Source organism: Cyprinodon tularosa, unplaced genomic scaffold (assembly GCF_016077235.1).
Source record: "Cyprinodon tularosa strain WSP-4 unplaced genomic scaffold, ASM1607723v1 ctg273, whole genome shotgun sequence".
Classification (NCBI taxonomy): domain Eukaryota; kingdom Metazoa; phylum Chordata; class Actinopteri; order Cyprinodontiformes; family Cyprinodontidae; genus Cyprinodon; species Cyprinodon tularosa.
Genome location: NW_024038978.1, coordinates 498,420 through 519,125, shown reverse-complemented (window position 1 = coordinate 519,125; position 20,706 = coordinate 498,420). Strand labels below are relative to the sequence as shown.

The window sequence follows — 20,706 nt, the reverse complement described above, 5'->3', positions numbered from 1 at the left end:
TCATATTTCCTGGTGTTTATCAGATATTTGTCAGTGATTATTTACAATTTTGGGGATTTATGTCTTAAACACTGATGAGAAAGAAAGTAGTCCATCATCTTGAGTTTATGTGAATAAATGCACTGAGATCGCATCGCCCCCTTGTTTAACAGAAGTCACAGGCTGTTTCTAAAAAAAGGTTCACAAAATCACAGGCCTGTGATGCGCCGTGGGAGGAGCCTCCAGAGCCAAGGCACATATAGAGAAAAATGCTAGACGATGTGGACCCAAAGCCTGACTGTGAGGCTGAGCTGCACTGATGCCATGTGAAGATGCTGAGGAGTCATCAAAGTCATTCAGCTATACCAAAAAGGTCACCAACTCAAAGATACAAGAATTTTGACTAAAATGTATAAATAAAGCTACTAATGAACTTAAAAAGTGTTTTATCGAATTTAATATGTAAATTAAGACAAATATCTATATTTCATAAAATAGTGGTAAATATGGAATATTTAGAGCAGTTGTACTTTTTTTTTGCAAACCCTTTTGTGAAATTCATTTTTTTTTAAAACAATATTTGAATCAAAAAATACTATCAGGAAATATAAATAGTTTAACATTTGAAATTCTTTGGGCAGAAACTGCATTTGTATTTTTTTATTTTTATTGATCATTTATTTCGAACACTTAATAAAAAGCAAATATAAGTAAATTAATAAAGTCATACAAAACAAAACAAAAAAGAAAAAAAAGAAAAAAACATATGTACATCCCATCATGTTCGAAAAGGAGTAGGAAGAAGTAATAAAACTTATTAAATCCTACCCCTGTTCTATATTAACATCTACCTATGTTTAAGCATACATACATATCTACACTATATTGCCAAAAGTATTTGCTCACCTGCCTTGACTCACATATGAGCTTAAGTGACATCCCGTTCCTAATCCATAGGGTTCAATATGACGTCGGTCCACCCTTTGCAGCTAGAACAGCTTCAACTCTTCTGGGAAGGCTGTCCACAAGGTTTAGGAGTGTGTTTATGGGAATTTTTGACCATTCTTCCAGAAGCGCATTTGTGAGGTCGCACACTGATGTTGGACGAGAAGGCCTGGCTCTCAGTCTCCGCTCTAATTCATCCCAAAGGTGTTCTATCGGGTTGAGGTCAGGACTCTGTGCAGGCCAGTCAAGTTCATCCACACCAGACTCTGTCATCCATGTCTTTATGGACCTTGCTTTGTGCACTGGTGCACAGTCATGTTGGAAGAGGAAGGGGCCAGCTCCAAACTGTTCCCACAAAGTTGGGAGCATGGAATTGTCCAAAATGTCTTGGTATGCTGAAGCATTCAGAGTTCCTTTCACTGGAACTAAGGGGCCAAGCCCAGCTCCTGAAAAACAACCTCACACCATAATCCCCCCTCCACCAAACTTTACACTTGGCACAATGCAGTCAGACAAGTACCGTTCTCCTGGCAACCGCCAAACCCAGACCCGTCCATCAGATTGCCAGATGGAGAAGCGCGATTCGTCACTCCAGAGAACGCGTCTCCACTGCTCTAGAGTCCAGTGGCGGCGTGCTTTACACCACCGCATCCGACGCTTTGCATTGCACTTGGTGATGTATGGCTTGGATGCAGCTGCTCGACCATGGAAACCCATTCCATGAAGCTCTCTGCGCACTGTTCTTGAGCTAATCTGAAGGCCACATGAAGTTTGGAGGTCTGTAGTGATTGACTCTGCAGAAAGTTGGCGACCTCTTCGCACTATGCGCGTCAGCATCCGCTGACCCCGCTCCGTCAGTTTACGTGGCCTACCACTTCGTGGCTGAGTTGCTGTCGTTCCCAAACACTTCCATTTTCTTATAATACAGCTGACAGTTGACTGTGGAATATTTAGGAGCGAGGAAATTTCACGACTGGATTTGTTGCACAGGTGGCATCCTATCACAGTTCCACGCTGGAATTCACTGAGCTCCTGAGAGCGACCCATTCTTTCACAAATGTTTGTAAAAACAGTCTGCATGCCTAGGTGCTTGAATTTATACACCTGTGGCCATGGAAGTGATTGGAACACCTGATTCCAATAATTTGGATGGGTGAGCAAATACTTTTGGCAATATAGTGTATATATACACACACACATACATATATACATATATATATGCATACACATACTCATAGATACCTATACATACATATACACACATGCATACTTACACATACACCCGTATCTCAAACACATACACACATACATGCATATACATACACACCCCAATTACTATAGACAGTATACACATATCTCTATCTACATATACGTACACATATATCCATACATATCCATAAACCAAAAACCCTTTTCTCTCACACTTTTTTTTAAAATTATTATTTCATCTCTCTTGACTTCTTATCGATTTTAATTCATAGTGGCAGAGCAAGTTCTATTCCCCCTCAAGCCCCTCCTCCCTGTATCTTGTAAAAATCATTTGTTTATATTTGTTTTTAAACTGGTTGATGTTTGGACATTGCTTCAAATCCATGCTCAGTCTGTTCCATAGCCTCACTCCACTATTTGTTATACAAAATCTTTTCCTTGCAGTTCTGTATCTTTGAATCTTAAAATTAGTTATCTCCCTTAAATCATATCCCCACTCTCTTTGAATGCAGATATTGCATAAGTTTTATGAATGCAGAAAAAAGACCTTCCATTTGATTTAATTGAGATTTTTTTTGGCCTGAAACTGTTATTAACAGCTGCAATAAATAAAATGAGAAATTAAAAACATTGTTTTTTTTCTTGTCCTCTTTTTCCATTATACTGTAGTTCTGGTAATTGATGTCCCAGAGTTAGATGATAGTCCAATAGATTCTCTTTCACAAGCAGACCTGCTTGGTTCATATAGCCTATAGGAGAGTTTATTGAAAATGATTTAAGAATTAAAATCTCATACAACAGAGACAGAAAGGGAGAGGGGATAAGAATTCAGTTTATTTATAGCGCCAGTTCACAACACGTCATCGCAAGACACTTTACAGTTTACCAGATCATACAGTCAAATTGATACAAGGTTTTCTAACAAAGGAAAACCATTTGATTGCATCGACTCATTGACTCGAGTGCAATCCCTCACACTAAACATGCTTGTAGCAACAGTGGAGAGGAAAAACTCCCTTTTAACAAGAAGAAACCACCAGCAGAACCAGGCTCAAAGTGAGCGGCCATCTGCTTAAGCCGACTGGGGTTCAAGGAGACAGAAGCAGACATACAAAAAGCAGCTGCAAAAGGCAGCACCGTCCAGGAAACACACAGCCAGGCAGATGAGCTCCGAGCCAGCTCCCAACAATCTCCAACATCTATAATCAAAGATGTTGATGGAAGCAACACAGCTAATATTTCTCTCCAGGATGGCGTCACAGCCAAACACGAACAGACGAGGCAAAGCTACTGTGAGAAAAAGCAGAGAAATCATGACATTAGAGATTGAACTAACAGATTCTGCAGAGTAGGAAAATAGAGATAGAATGAAGCAGAATGATGAAATAGGGGTCCCTATGTCCTCCAGCAGTCTAAGCCTATAGCAGCATAACTATAGAGATAGCTCAGAATTAAGAGGAAAGAGAAAAGAGAAACAAAACGGCAAAATAAACTACATAGAAGTTATACAGTAAGCATTGAGTTAAAAAAAAAAAAAAAAAAGGAGGGGGCAACTGTAACACATAGCTAGTAGCTGTAGCTCTTAGCCAAAGATGCTAAAATAGAACAACGTTGTTAAACTATCAGTGTTTGTTTCAGATAGATAATGACATGTGCTCTCATTTACAAACTAAATATTTTGTTGGTGTTTTTGATGCGGTTGGCCAGTTCAATTGGTAAGTCACCTGTCCTGCAAACAGGACACCTGGGTTTGTATCCCAGCTGGGGGAAATGAGCTGCCAGTGTGGGTCCTTGGCCAAGACCCTTCATACTAATGCCTGTTTGAGGAGTGGCGGCCCAGTGGTTAGGGTGTTGCACTTGGAATCCTGAAGTTCTGAGTTCAAGTCCCTGAGTAAGTCCCCCCTGGGTTAAGGGTCCTTCACTATGGGTCCTCCCTGGGTGCACAATGGCAGACCACTGCTTCCCAAGGTGATTGGTTAAATGCAGAGAGTTAATTTCTTTGCTCTTACAGTGTAATGACAATAAAATGCTGGATATGAACAAGAACTAGTGTGAAGATGTGATACAGGGTGTTAAAATGTTTTAAAACTAAAATCGGAAGAGTATGGCCGGCTTTTGGACTGGCTCTGATGTTTATATATAAAAATGTGCAAACAAACTTTTTGAGAACATAGTTTTGTAATTCTATCTTTATTCTCAACTTGTTTGTTAAAGCAGTGTTTTGTTAAAACTCATTAGTGAAAACCAGGGAAGACAAGAGAAAGCTAGAAGCATTAGAGTATAAAACAATATCCTAAAATTTCATAAAGCCCTGTTGAATACATGGACCCACAACTGGACTCAAGAACAGCTATATTAACCTATAGTTATACTTTAAATAGAGAAGAAAGAAAAATGACCCTTGATCATTGGAGGAGCTGTAGAGGTCCACGATTTAGAAAAAAAAAACCTTTCTTAACACCTCAGCTTTTTATGGAATAAGTTTAAAGGAAGCAATTTTTTATATAAGCTTGCATTATTCATTCTTTAGTTCACAAATTCTCAGGAGTCACATCCAACATGTCTGTTCAGACGAGACCAATTCTGAACTTTTTGGCCTGTTTTCAGAAATCTTTAATGGCTTTAAACATACCTCCATAGTTAAACACGGTAGAGGCAGCGTCATGCTGTGGGGATGCTTTCTGATCAGTAGGGACAATGAACTAAAAAACAGGACAGAGATTCCTCTTTCAGTGCAGCAAGGGCCCTGAACTTATAATCACAGCTCAAATGGGATTATAAAAGCATTTAAGTTAGCCCCTAAAAACAACCTTATCAACATAAAATATGGAGAATTATATCTAAAACAACAAAAATTGAGCATTTGATTCGGTTTGGTTACCTTTAAATTGTCTCCATACAGAAATTAAATCCAAAAGACAAACAGATTGCAGCAACTTTGAGACAATCAATCAGATTTCAATAAGGCTTTATAAAAATGCGCATAGTTTTATCAGAATGAGAAAAAAAAAAAAAAAAAAAACGCACAACCAAACAGGGAGAAAGACCACCCACACAGTTCCTATGATGCAGAATTAGCATATCTGGGCTCTGTTTGTGCATGGTTATGCATTAACAGCTCCATATTTGACACGCTCTCTCTCAGTAGCCGTCCGCTCCGGCTGGGAAACACGCTGAAGTGGCCGCCTCAGGGATTAACAGCAGCAAGGGATGCGGAGCGTTATAAGGACCATGATACCTGTAGAGCACTTCTGAGCAGAGCCCGGCTTGGTAATGAATGTTGCACAGCTTTTTTTTTTTTTTTTATGTAGTTCTTTTGCATATCTTCTCTTGTTTCCTAGAATAAAAGGACTTGTGGTTTGGAGAGAAAGAACTCCTGCTCAGCTAGACGTACAAAAGCTGGCCGAGTCTTTTCCCTGAGATATATTTTTGAGGATCTCTCTCCATCCTCAGTGGGTCATGTCACTGGAACTGCTTTTATGTTCGAAGTAAAGGCTTATCTCTCTCTGTGCCCTCCTCCCGGCGCCTGTCATCGATGTGGCATGCAGCTTAAAAACCCTCTGTCAGCTACTGAAGAGCTCATTCTGGCTCTCAGCTGTGGATGAAGTAAGGACACGCTGGCCTGAATGGAGAGATGAGGCAAACACTTTGGAAGGTTTGAATTAGTCTATTGGTGGCACTGGAGCAGGAGCCCACTCCACTAAGAGGGATTCCTGCTAACATGGAGATTTTCATCCATGAAGAGGAAGAGTTGGATGGATTTTGAAAAGCAGACCTCTATGGTATTGTTCTGAGGACGGGGCTTTTTCCAGGAGGAGAAGCTGATTCCCTGATCACTGCCAGCCAACACCATGACCGACTCTCACATGTCCAGCTCTGTGGGCAGCTTCAACGGCAGCGCTCCTGCTGCCACCGACTGGAACATCACAGGCAGCGGCCCATGGCTGCTGGCCTTCATGCTGACAGCCATCATCCTTATGACCATCTGTGGCAACATCCTGCTCATCGCTTTGGTGTTTGCCCATCGCTCTTTGCGTTGCACCTCCAACTGCTTCCTGGTGTCTTTGTTCTTCTCCGACCTGATGGTGGCCTTGGTGGTCATGCCTCCGGCCATGCTCAACGTGCTGTGTGGCTCCTGGGTGTTGTGGCCTGCTTTTTGCCCGGTTTGGCTATGCTTTGATGTCATGTGCTGCAGCGCGTCCATCCTAAACCTGTGCGTGATCAGCCTGGACCGTTATATCTTCATTATTTCACCGCTGCGCTACAAGCAGAGGATGACTCCACCACGGGCCCTGCTTCTGGTTGGAGCTGCTTGGGGTCTGGCAGTACTGGCCTCCTTTTTACCCATTGAGATGAACTGGCACAGTTTAGGCCACGGGAATGAAGACCCCCCAATTCCTCAAGTCAGTCTTGGTAACATCAGTTCTTTCTATGAAAAACTGTACCCAGAGTCCTACTTTCAGCTCTCACCATCAGGAGGTGCGTCGTTTCAGTGCCGCCTGCAGGTGACCCTGCCCTTTGCCCTGGTGGCATCCGTGCTTACCTTCTTTCTGCCCTCCAGCGCCATTTGCTTCACCTATTGCCGCATCCTTCTGGCCGCACGCAGACAAGCAAAGAGAGTTGCAGCACTGAGCCACCCACCACACCCTCATCCATCCCTTGGAGAACCTTCCCGGCCTCCTTCCTCCAGAGTTGAAGCAAGGTCAGCTCAGCAGGATGGATATAAATTCAATCACGGACCTCCCATGTGTCAAAATGTACTGGTAAGAAAACATTCTATAGAATTAAATTAAGCTTTTAGGCAAAAATCTATCTCAAAATGTATCTTTTGCTTGTTAAAAATGAACAGAGATGCATAACTGTCGACCTGACCTATTATAAAATAAACATACTAGGAGATGATCTACTGAAGTGAAAGAAAAATCCTGCATTGTAAAATGATCTCCCGGTAAGATTTTTACACCTAAAATCATCCTGATTTTCTTAATTAAAGTTCAGTATAAACAATCCTTTTAATTCAGGGACAATAATACTAATTCCATCGACAGATAATTGTCCTTACCACTAACATACTGTTATTTCAAGACATGAACATTTCAGAATAGTCTTAACAGTGAAGTAATCACGTGGTTGCATCACAACCTTGAACATAAAAAAAAAATTGTTGAGATATTTTTCTTTCTTTCCACAATAGTTAAAGGGAAAATGCGTACAGCGTTACCTAGAGACTATAATTAAAACACCATTGGCCGCGTTTTGCTTTGGAACGCTGTCATAAAAGTAGTAGATGTAGATTCATAGTATAAGAGTGAGATTGGTTTTTCTACCAACTGGCTTTGAAGGACAGGGGTGGTAAAGAAATTATTTTCTTTTTGTTAGTTTTAAGAAAATCCTTCAACACTTTTTATGTAGCTGGAGAGAAAGGATGTGTTATGTTGAATAACCTGTCCCTGTAATTTCATGTCACTTCCTAAATATTAACTTTAAACAGCCTCCAAAAAAATCCTCTATATTGTTTCATTTTAATTAGACCCAAATTAAATGTTAAAACTGTGACTCTTAGGACATGGTTCAAGAAATAAACCCCTGAAAAGCAGGATTAAAACTGAGCAGGTGTTAGATTTACATAAACGTATATATGTATATACATAAATGTATATAAATGTATATGGCCACAACAGATGCTCGCCTAAAGGTCCCTTCAAATGTCTTTGCCAGACCATAGATGTGGCTATGATAGTTTTTTTCATGTGAAAATTAAAAGAAAACTGAATGAATTTTCATTGTTAAATGACTGTTGTTTAAATGTCTTGTTAAAACATAGACAGTTTCTGTTATACTGATCATCTATTTTTTCTAATCAAGAAATCCAAAAGCCTTCAAAATAATTGATCACCATAGTTCTAACTTGTAATATGCATTTCACTTGGATGTGAACCTTAATTTGAATAACTTAAATCACTATATGTTTAACTATAAATGGTGATTAGACTGAACTTATATTGTGCTGTTTCTAATGCTACTGACCCATCAGAGCTTCTAACTAGCCTCGTTCAACCATCTATACTCACTGCCAAGTATGCATATTCATGCACTATTTTTACTACTGGTACTAATGTATTTTAAAGTACCCGAAGAAGGCTTCTAATTGGTTGATAAGGCCTTAGTGACGTCTGCTTCCAAAGATATTTTGGAAGCCTGTAAGCTGCAACGTCTGGACACTGAGTAATCGTCAGAAACAATGCCGAAGCCTTATCTGAGCAGATCAGATAGGGATCTGATTAATCTGTCAGATTTGCGTGCAAATATATATATTTATTTTGAGACTGTTATACCTGCTGTGGTTAAACCTTTGCAAGATTCAATATTTTCAGCATTGCTAAGTAGTTTTCTTAAATCTTTACCAATTTGTATTCAAAGCGGAGAGCCAAAAGACAGTCCCAAAAGAGACCAGTATGCCTGTTTGTCTCAGTCAAACCTGTGGCAGACAGAAACACTGTTTTAGAGACCTAAACCTCCAATCATCAGAGAAGAGAAGCAAGTTGGAAACACAATTAATCAGACATCTGACCCAGTAAGGCTCAGCATGGTAGTGGTCCAGGTGACGATGCCTGAACCATTGAAGCTGGTTCTGAAGGTTGATCTTCAGCCCCCAATTAAATATTAAAACTTAACCATTTTCTTGGGATTCCTGGGTGATCTACTCCTGATAAATGATAGATATTTAATTATTTTCTTTATTGTTTGCATGTTTTGTTTCTCAAAAGTGAGGGATATTCACTGAATTTTAGCTCAAAATGATTCTTCTTCTGATCCTCAGATGTTCATATAAAAGTAGGTTTAATATGAACCTTAAAACCTAAGATATATCAAGACATTTTTCCACAGCTTGATTAAACTAAAAACTAATGGCTCATTGGAAAGTTTATAAATGAAAGCTTCTGACTAATTTCAGTTGATTCTAGCTGGTTTGTTACCGCTAATATAAGCTAATGTAGCTAAATTGTCTTTCTCCTTCCAAATGACCATGAATTAAAAGCCTTACCAGTTCTACTAAATAGTTATTTAAGAAGTACATGTCGGTCCTAGTGATGTATTGATTGATACTGAATAATGTTCCAATTTTGGTAATAAGAGCTCTTTTCTTAGCTAACTAGCTTAGCAGATTCATCAATAGCAAGCTAGTCTTTTGATATAACTCCAATCATAGACATTAATGTGTTATCTAACGTAAAGGTGATTTAAATTTTTTTTTTGTTCTTTTAAGGGGTTGTGACGTGTAAGAGATTAATGTAATATTATCTCTGAATCGTCTTTCATGTCATTCTGACAGCACCTGTCTGAACTGTGGTCCCATCCAAGATGGCCGCCCTCTAGGCACGTCGGCCATCGTCCTCTCATTAGCAAAGGCAATTAGATGTTCCAAAATTAAAAGCAAGCAGATCAGTTCCTTTAGCTTTAATGTCTAAAACCTAGCTAGTTTTAAATTATTTAAACTAAAGGCAAAAGTAACATTGATGTGTTTTTCTCATCCATTAAGTCAAAAGCTGTTACCAAATAAGTCAGGAGTGTTAAATCTTTCCTGGACTGTATTTTAACAACATTTTTCTACTGTCCATAGCTGTCTGTGACCAGTGAGCGCCGTCTTGCTCACAAGCAGGGTCGGAGGGCGCTGAAGGCCAGTCTCACACTGGGAGTCCTCCTGGGACTCTTCTTCAGTGCTTGGTTGCCCTTTTTCATCACCAACATGGCTCAGGTCAGTACGAACACCTGACGGCCGGTTCAGTATAGCCGCTGAACCCTTTAGAGTGGACGTCTTCAACAGGGGGTCCGCGACCCCCTAGGGGGTCCAAGGAGGTACTGCATTGGGGTCGTGAAAGGTTTTGGTTGATTAGACTTTTTTATCATATTAACCTCTGCATTTTCTCCTGATTTTAAATAGAAGCAAAACAAAAAAAATTCAACAGTTTTGGATACACCAGTGCCTTTAGCTTTCTTTTCCAACAGGTCAAAATATTTTTTTCACTCCTAAGATGCAATGCATGTAGTGCAAAGTAGTACTTTCATTTAAATGTTTTTTTTTTTTTCACTTTCAAATGTTGGGTCCCACCCCCCTCCCTTTTTTTTTAGCAGTGTCCAGTCTGGCGATGTGGCAATGAACATAATTGTCTTGATGCCAAAAAGAGCCCAACAGAGTTTACTTTCACAAGTGGAGGAGTAGGGCTATTGCCATAGTGTTCCGCTTGTTTCATGCATATAAATTGCTTTATTATACTTATGCAGGGAGTTTTACAGATTATATGGACGCAAACGCGCTGCTGCTCGAGATGGAAAAATTGAACTTTTGCTGCTCGACGCGCCGCATCAACCAATCAGAGACGCTGATCTGGGAGCTGCCAGGGAGACAAACACATCTCTGATGATACAGAGCCCTATGATCACTCCTCTGAAACAGTTTATTATTGCCTAAATTAACTTAAAATGTAGAGACCTGCTGACAGAATATATTTGCTTTTATTATCCTGCTGCCTGTAGTTTAGATTATTTAAATGAAAAACACCTACCAGCTGCCACGGTAAACCGCGAGGAGGCGACCTGGCCAGAGGCTGCTGTTGAATGGGATTCCTACTGACAGCGCACCACTGGTATGTGGGGGTCTGAGCGGCTCCAATATTATTGGAAGGCAGGATTTTGATCTGGATGAACTGACTGCAATGATTAAGTTTTCAGGTGGACTTTCTCACTTAAAAAACATATTAAAACTACTTTATTCCCACTGATCACAGCAAATATAGCTGCAAGGCAAAGAAAGGAAAGAGAAGCTCAGCCCAACGCGCGTCAGACACACTTTTGCACCGCGTAGCCAGAGCAGCAAAGCTGCTTCAGCCGCGCGTCAGAACTAACTGGTACAAGCAGCAAAAATTAAGCATTTTCAGTCTGCTTCATCACCTGCAACGAGTAAAAAGAACAGCTCCTGGGATCATGTTAGACTGGAACCCAGGGCAAGGATGCTAAAATCAGTGTATATTACATCTAAAATTAAACGTTTTTATTTATTTTTCATCAAAATAGAATATTCCACTTGAAATGCATTTTCCCATTACTTTAAATATAAAAGGTATTTCATTATATAAGTGATCTTTGTAAAACAGAGTAATTTTCATTACTGTGAAACTCAAGATAGCCAGCTGCAGTGAACTATGGGAAATCTATACAGTTTAATGCAATGGGGCTGATAACCTATATTAACACAGCAAAAAATGTATTTACGTTTTTATCTCCTGCCAGAAGTTTTGAATGATATTTAAAAAAAAATTAATGTTAAATATTCCTCACTGTAAATATTTCTTATCTTAACGTCCTAAAAATCAGTTATATAATTTGCAGAAATATTTTCTTCAAACATATTCAGAATAAAAAAGAAGGATCACAGCTGTGTGAATTGCACATTTTTGGCAGATGTGAGAAGAAAATGATAATTTCTCAGCTGTAAATGGTGATATCTGTGGTATTAAGCCTTCTTGCATTTCCCCACACACTGAAATAAAGCTGTGAAGACGGATTCTCTGCACGCTGTAGTTAGGTTTGTGATTTACACTGTGTTTTCTGGGTGAGTTTACATCTTAGTTTAGCCAATATTTTTCAAATTTTGTTTTTCCCAGGAAGATATCTACTTTTTATACATGTTCCTGCTGCTAACAGAAGTAAAATATAAAACTCTAGAAGTATAGATCTATATCGAACCTTCCTTTATCAGTAATAATATTGAAAAAGTTGTTTTAACAGTTAAATATCTTCTTTAAAAAGATCATCTACTTTAATGGGGTTGCAAAAGTTTTGGTTAATTAGACCTTTTTAAAAAAAAAAAAAAAAAAACGTCCCAGTACACCCAGGGCGAAAATACTTTCGGTACATGACAACATATGTAATAGAGGGACTATAGGACCAGTTTGATATAAAACAATTTCATATAATATATAAAATTAGGGGGTCCCCGCTCCATCTCACCATCAGTTTGGGGATCTTTAGTCTGGAAAACGTTGAAGACCCCTGCTTTAAAACTTAAATCCTCTCCCACACACACGCAACACTCCAGGTCTTCACAACAAATTTTTGGAAGACTTTTTTTCTCAGCTTCTAAATCTTGTCCTTTGGAATGATTCTTGTTTGTTTGATTCAGTACTTTTTTTTTCTTACCAAATTAAATTTGTGTTGCAAGTACGAAAGGAATAGCAAAAAATAAGTGTACAAATAGAAAAGAGAAACAAAAAAACAGTTGGATACTGCTCTATTTCTGTGTTTGCCAGCCTTGGCGTCACAGCCCTGCCAAGCCAACAAGGAAATAGATTGGCATTTCAGCTCTGTGTGTCTGACTCATTTCAAAGCCCAACATACACCCCACTAAAGTGCTGTTAATAATTTTCATACAATTGAAACAGTTCATTTTAATTAGTTCAAATTAAATATATAATTACATCAAACCAGAAAGTGCGTTTAAAAGCTCTTTGAGGCCAAGTAAACGTCAACAAGTAGCTTATTCTAAATCAGTAATGGCACTTGCTCTGTTTTTCAAGCTTTCAATGATCGAGTCATTATGATTGCCCATCTGTGCCCTCTTGCCTTTCCTTCTGTATAACATAGAGCACAGAGACTTGACTGTCTGTGCTCTTCTTGCTTTTCACACTCAATGTGGTGTGTGAAACTTTCCCCCCCGTTCTGTCTCATTCCCACTGCCTCCTTGTCTCATCTTGATAATATTGGAAGCTCTCCTCTAACAGCTGTCTCCTCCTTCACTGTCTAAACCCTAATTGTTCAAAATCAGCGTTTGCAGCAATCAGCTGTCAAATGATATGCAGCTAATGAGCAGAGAGCTTATTTGTGTGAGAAACCGATTTTGAAAAATCTGGTTGACAAACTGTCAGCATCATATCTTCAAATGGTTTGAAGATGATAAACTCTTCAGTGTAGATGAGGGAAGTGCTGTAGGAGAAAATATTCTGCAGCCTCTCACAGCTCAAATTTATAGAAAATAACGCAAAGGATTAAAAGGCTTCAGAAAACATCTGAGATTGTCCAAAGAAAGAAATATTCTAAAAGGAGATTTAATTTAAACCTTATGCACATGATACTGTAGAACGGAGGTCTTCAACAGGGGTCCATGACCTCTAGGGGGTCCACAGAGGTACTACATGGGGTCACGAAAATTTTGGTTGTTTTTGGGGTTTTTTTTGTATTCCCCCCTGCAATTTTTTTCACTAATTGAAATGTCTTTAAATCCACATGAACATGAATTAAACACCATGACGTAAACAGATAAATGGAGGCAGAAGATGTCTTTCAGTCATCAATGCACACATTCAGCGACACACAGGAGCTCTTTCAAGCTGGTCACCATTTCATTCACAACACCTGTTCCATCAACCACGAATCAGAATGAGAAATACTTTAATAATCCCAGGGAGAAATTACTTTTGTTGCATTAATCCATCTGTAACAGAGTTACTATAGGACCAGTTTGATATAACACAATTTTATACAATATACATAATAAGGGGGTCCTCGCTCCATCTCGCCATCAGTTTGGGGCTCCTTAGCCTGAAAAACGTTGAGACCCCTGCTGTAGACAGTAAAAAGGTGAAAGGTTAGTTGAAGATGTAACGATACATCCACCCAAATCGATTAACAATCCAAATACATTGATGCAAAATCAAAGCATGAATTCACATTTTTAGGATATACTAGCGTCTTTTTTACCATAAGGACAGGAAGCAAATGATTGTGTTAAAAGGGCATAAACTGTAATATCCCATTATATCAACTGCAGACTTTAAATTGAATTTAATCAAAATCGTATCAGGAGAGACTTTGTGATATCGGAAAACGTATCTTCATCCAAACAATTAAATACAATACTGTATTGTGATGATTTACGTCCCTGATGTTAATACTAAATGGTTTGATAATTAAACATTATGGTTTTGATTTATTGATCAATGATAGACAATATGCTGTGGGGGAAGTTTTTCAGGATTTTTAATTTTTTTGGTGAAAGATTGGGAGGTTTGAAAGCAAAATCATTGAAGGCTTGTCGAGGACCAATAGTCTCCACATATGGAACTAGGACCCTATCTGTGCTTGACCCCTTATTATTCTACTGCTGTCACAATCCCCTCTTTGATGGGGAGTTCAGCAGGGCTCTATCTTAAGCCCAATCTTTTCCTACAATATTTGTTATCATTTGGACAACTAAGATTGCATTTTTCCTCCATTTCTATGTTGATATATTATCTTGATCTTTATGTCAATAATTCCTAGAAGCTCTGTTTTTTTTTCTTAACCTAAAGACATGACATGGAAACTAATTTACTGATTTTAAATCGTTTTATGTTTGGAAATTCAACAGTTTTGGATAGACTAGGCCTTTGGCTTTCTTATAAGAAATCCAACAGCTCAAAATATATATTTTTTTACTTTAAAGTTTCCATGCATGTAACGCAAAGTGGTACTTTAATTATTTTTTTTTTCTCCACCTAATGGAAATAACATCCAAATGTTATAGCCTTAGCTCCAGGGATCATGTTAGATTGGAGCCCATGGGAAAAAAGCTTAAATCAGTGTATATTAGATGTAAAATTATATCTTTTTTTCTTTTTTTGGACAAAATAGAAAACGCTTGTTAAAATGTGACTGAATGTAAAAAATGACTTTAAATAAAAAAACAAAAAAACAATTTCATTATATAAGTGATTATCTTTGCAAAATGGAGAAATTTACATTACTGTAAAACTCAAGCTAGCCAGCTGCAATGAACTGTGGGTAAATGCAGTTTAGGGCAATAGGGCTAATAACATGTTTACACAATTGAAAATATACTTATGGTACATTTTTTTTTACTGACAAACGTTTTGAATTTTATTTAACAAAATTGAATGTTAGGTATTTCTTACTCTAAATATTTCTAACCCAAAACTAAAAATCTGTTATTTATGCTGCAGAAATGTTTTCTTTAAACATATTAAGAAAAACAAAGAAGGATCACAGCTGGGTGATTTCATCCATGCTTTTATCTTTAGTAGAATTGATCACTGCAACAGTTTCTCCAATTCCTTAAAAGTCCATCAGAGCTGCTGCTGATCCAAAGTGCTGCTGCCTGTGTTCTCACTAGCACGAAGAAAGTAGAGCACATCAGCCCGGTTCTGAAGTCTTTCCACTGGCTCCCTGTAGTTCAGAAAATAGACTTCAAAATCCTCCATTTAGTCTATAAATCACTGAATGGATCAGAACCTGTCAGTGTATCAACCTCCCAGACCACTCAGATCTTTTAACCCCAGCGTACTCTGTAGACCCAGAACTAGAACCAAGCATGGAAAAGCAGCATCTAGTTCCTATGCTCCACTGATCTGAAACAAACTCAAAGAAGACTTTAAAAGTGCTGAGAGTCTGAGTAAAAAACATTTTGTTTAGAGCTACCTTTGACTGTTAAAGTTAAACTGTTAACTGAGTTATTAGTTTTAAGTGGTGCAACTGATTTATTTGCTTTACTTCCTGCTTGTATCATTTTTTTTTATCTTTACTTGCTTTTATGTCCCTTTTATTCTATTGTCTAATCAATGTAAAGAACATTTAATTGTGCTTATTAATAAACTTGCCTTGCCTTATGCTGTATATTTCACTAAATGAAGGTAATTTTCTTTTCAATCTGGACACTCTTTAGTTTTTTCTTTTAATTTTCTTTTCTGTATCAATAATTTTTCTGTATTCATTTTATAAATGTCCACCATATTTTGCAAACAACAAAAAAAACAAATTCATAGTTATTCCTTGATGGCAAAATTTCCTCTGTCTTTATCCAGGCAGTGTGCGAGTGTGTCCCACTGGAGCTTTTTGATGCCATCACCTGGCTGGGTTACTGTAATAGCACCATAAACCCCATCATCTATCCGCTGTTCATGAGGGACTTCAAGCGAGCTCTGGCAAAGCTTCTGCCCTGCTGTTCCTCGCGCTCCCCTAGAAGACCCTCACCAGCTCTCTCCATCTCTCTGCGTAACTCAGGGGAGCCCAACATTGCCAGCGACCCCACCTCGCCTCTGAACTCCGACCCCACCCAGCCACCTGCCACCGCCACGGACGCCGTCAACCTGCTGGATGCCGAACACGCTGGGATTGAGATGCCTCTTCTTCTTCCAAATCAGGTTGACACCCTGGAATGAAGAACTATGGAAGCACAAAACATTTAAAGGTTCAGTGGTGAGTTTTGCTGCTCATGGCCATCCTAGATTCATCTAATTTATTTATAATTACTCTTTAAAAGTTGTAAAACATTTTCATTAAATTTATGGAAACAAAAAAAAAGTCACTATTGTTTATCACACTTTCATGACAAAACCAGCTTTAGTTACCAGTGTCTGTATGTATGTACTGTAGCATGCAGAAGTATTCACACCCCATCAAACGTTCTTATATTACAGCAGACTACTGCAATATATTATACTAGTCAGAAAAAATAATGTTGCAGTAATGGAAGTAATGAACCTTTTTAATGCATGAAAATCAGAGAGGTATGCTTCATGTATTCAGCAGCCTTCACTCTGATATCACCAAAATAACATCTTAGTATAAATAAAGGCGTTTAGAGAGGTAATGATTTAATACATTAAAAGAACAAAAGAAGCTGAGATAAAAAATACATATTCTAACAGATCAGCTGCTTTAATGTAAAAGGTGTTTTTCTTCTAATTACTCCCTTAGAGGAACTGAAAACTAAAGAGCTTCACAATTAATTCAGATGTATATTAAATAGCTTCAATTTTCTTCCACAAATGTGCATTATTTTTTGTAATGCACATTTTTGGAAGAAAATTGAAGCTACAGCATGTAAAACTCTAATAAAACAATGTGTGGTTGTAATTAGGGCTTTATTTTGCAAATCGATTAATTTATGGATTATTTTTTCGATTAATAATTAGGAAAAGGTTCCTTAAAGAACTATTTTTTTATGAAATTAAACCAGGGGAAACTAAAACTTTTCCACTTGAGTCGTTGTGGATAGAGTGTATTGACAGATGAAAAATATATATTTTTTTCAATCTTGAATGCAAAATGTTTAAATATTTTTTACAATCTTGATATAATTACTGCTCTATCACCACTCTATCAGCTAAAGGCATGTTTGGCAGTCTCTATACTCCAGTTAACGATTAGCAGATTACTAAATTAGTTGACGATTATTCAAATAACCGATTAATCCAAATAATTGGTTCAGCCTTAGTTGTAATGTAAGAAAAATAGCAAGAGCTCAAGGGTGTGAATACTTTACAGGACTCTAACTTCACTTGCCAGTTAGGCATATCACATTCCTCTGGGAGGGTAGAACATAAAATAAAACTGTCATCTCCTAAAGCAGGGCTTCCCAAAGTGGGGCTCAGGAGTAATGTGATCCCTCAGGTCTATGGAGGGCAAAAATATATCATGAAAAAAAGTGAATATCCCTTCAAAGAGATAAATATACCATAAAAAGTATTTGTTTATTTATCTAACAATTGATTCTAATAATAAATATACAATTAAATTAAAATTAATATTTACAATCAAAAATCACAGTAAATAACCAACAAATACATTTAAAAAAAATATGAATTAGATAATTTAATGTTTTTGTGAATAAAATAATTTATTTTAAAATTACTATAATTACTTCACTTGATATATATAAATATATATAGAGAGTAATTATTGTATTTATAGTGCGTCTTCAATATGTTCTGTTATTTTTTCAGTCACAGGTTGAAATGTTTGTTCTTATGACGGAGTATTAGGGCCAGGCTAGAGATTTTTTTTCTTCTATTATGACAATTAAGTCGTAACATTACGAGAATAAAGTCGTAACGTTACGAGAATGAAGTTGTAATATTACGAGAATGAAGTAATCATACCACAACCCGTTTCATAAAGAAAGCTTTGAGCTCCACCCAGCTTCACCAAACAGCAACATGATGCAACTTTCACACTCCCCAATTTGATCCTGGTGTGCTAAAAGATTTCCTTATTTGTCAAACCGATGCTAAAGCATAACTTCACATGATGCTCCACATTTCTCATTTTAGGGAAGAAAGCTTCTTGTAGGAGTTGTCATAAAATACAACTTGTTTCTCATAACTTTATGACTTTATTCTCTTAATATTGCGACTTTATTCTCGTAATTTTTTTCTCACCTTATTCTCGTCATTTTTTACCACTTTATTCTCGTAATTTTATGAAGATTCTCGTTGCGACTTTATTCTCGTAATTTTACGAACTTATTCTCGTAATGTTACGACTTTAATCTCGAAATAGAAGAAAAAAATCTCTATCTCTAGCCTGGCCCTAATACTCTGTCGTTTGTTCTATAGAAACCAGGCTACAGCAAAAAAATAAAGCAGAAGTAAAAGGATGATAGTTTACTTAACTACCAATTACTAAATGTTCAGAGCTACTTTTTTAGATTTTGAAAATAAACCATTAACAGTTCTTCAAACAAAACAACTATTCATCCTTCATCAGTCTGAATGATAATTAAATTATCAGTACATCAAGAAGTGAAACAAGGCGGTTCATTTAGAGGCTGTTTTTCTAAAAGCTGCCATATGTAGGAGCTTCAATTCACAGTATTTCTGGCACCTCGCTGTGCCAAGGATGAAAGAAAAAAAAATGTTTTCTACCAAAGAAGCTTCTGTGTTTCAAAAAATAACTGGAGGCCATGAGACCTAGAGAGGAAACAGCCGGTCCTGGAACATAAAAATCTCTTTAAAGGTTTTTATTTGTGCGAGCGCTCTGTAGTCCACTGTGCATCATCCCAGCTCCATGATATGTGTTCCTCATCCTGGTCAGCCTCTGTTAAGCCATTGTTCTGTGTGGTTTCCTGGTTTTTAGGTGATGAATTGTTAGGAACAGAGTTTTGATTGTCTGACTCGGTCTCATTCAGAGAGTCTAGCAGGTCGGTGATGTCAGGAATATCCCAGCCATCCTCCGTTTCCTCCGTCTCTGCCACCTCGCTCCAATCTCTGCCCTCTTCTGAACAACTCCTATCTTCCTCAGATGGATTCTGCATCGCGCTGGCTTGCTGTTCCATGTCGTCCACGACGGTCTGGGCGGCTTTTACAGTCTGAGGAAGAACAAACGAAGCTCCTGGCACCTCTTTGGTGGGAACTCCGACTGCCACCAAGATGGTGTCCATCTGACGCATGTAGTCCAAGTGGCCTTTCACCTGAGACAGGATTTAGATTTGTTTTACTTTACTTGTGATTTTATTTACATCATCGTCATTTCAAAATCATCATTTTTAGGAAATTGTAAATTAAATAATTATATAGTTGGAAGCAAATATTTGCAGATGCTGTGAAAGACATGAACTTTTCACTGTTTAAGATTATAGAAAATCAAACCTTTCCTGTTTGGGTCCAGCCAGCTTTACCAAAATCACCTCATCTTTTATAAATTCCAGAATTTTAAGATAAATCTTGGTGTAAGTAGATATTTGTTATTTCAGCCTTTTAGACTCCTTATGACAGCTTTTGGTCCATTTGGTTCAGTTTTTTTTAGTTCCACTACAGAAATGAAACTAAAATAATGAACATTAATGTAAATGCTTCAAAATATAAAAGCAACACTTAAATTCAGATAAAACCAGCAAATTAAAGTATATATAATTAAACTAATGGTTAATTTTATTTGTAGAAAATAGTTTGGGTCATGAGTTGACTCTCTTGGGTCTTTATGGGTCAGAAACTGAAAGTCTGGGAACCTCTGTAGCACGGGACTGAGATCAGGACTCCAAAAGGCATCGAGCTGATTGTATTTGCTGTCAACAAGCTACTTAGTAACTCCTCCTTTTGGTCCATTAGGGCAAAGGTAACAGATTAGTGGACATGATTAGAGGTCATGGATTAGTGGACCGCAGTGCAGATCCGAACCTACCTGCTGGCTAATCCGGACCAAACCTGATTTAAAACATTTATAAATTACCGCATGTCGTCTAACTTCACTTGCGCCTCTTCTCCTATTAATACGGTAAAGTATCCCAGAGCGTCCGGCTCCAGGCTACACGTGGTACAAATTAGCCAATGAGTTTCTGTGAGTCTTGGTTGCTGCTGCTGCTACTTTTAGACACAGCAGGCAAACCTGTGGCAAGCCGGGCGATGGGAAAGAAGGAGAAGATGATGAGAAAAAGAAAGCAGATAAAGTGTGGACTGATGGAAGAACTGCGGTGAACTGGTGAAAGAAAACTGAAATGGCGTGCTCAAAGATAACCCTGCATGTTTTGAGTAAGTTTGGCTCAACTTGCTGCTGTGAAGCAGGATTCTCCACCATGAACAGAATCAAAAATAATATAAAATATAATGTTATAAAATATGTGAATCAGGAAATTGTCTTTATACCAAACTGAACGATTGTTGTTCTCTACTTCAAAAAACACTTTAGATTTTAAAATGGAAACATTTTCTTTTTTTTATTCAAAAAGTCACTGTATAACATGGATGCATAAAAACCTCATTTTATTTTAGTGTTAAATTCTGTTTAAAGTAACAGATTTTAATT

The 20,706-nt window shown here is 37.8% G+C and overlaps 2 protein-coding genes across 2 annotated transcripts in view; one reads left to right on the top strand and one right to left on the bottom strand.

Annotated features, from left to right (window-relative positions):
- Positions 1–5,287: 5,287 nt before the first annotated feature.
- Positions 5,288–19,669, top strand: htr6 (5-hydroxytryptamine (serotonin) receptor 6). Its single transcript, XM_038289860.1, has 5 exons — positions 5,288–5,403; positions 5,475–6,896; positions 9,755–9,889; positions 15,987–16,380; positions 19,207–19,669. The coding sequence occupies exons 2-4, from the start codon at positions 5,985–5,987 to the stop codon at positions 16,341–16,343; spliced, it is 1,404 nt and encodes a 467-aa protein (XP_038145788.1). The 5' UTR covers positions 5,288–5,403; positions 5,475–5,984; the 3' UTR covers positions 16,344–16,380; positions 19,207–19,669.
- tmco4 (transmembrane and coiled-coil domains 4) overlaps positions 18,398–20,706 on the bottom strand; it is a 23,296-nt gene continuing 20,987 nt past the window's right edge. The window contains exon 14 of the mRNA XM_038289861.1: positions 18,398–19,375. Coding sequence (XP_038145789.1) covers positions 18,926–19,375 — 450 coding nt within the window. The 3' untranslated portion in view covers positions 18,398–18,925. The remainder of the gene's footprint in view (positions 19,376–20,706) is intronic.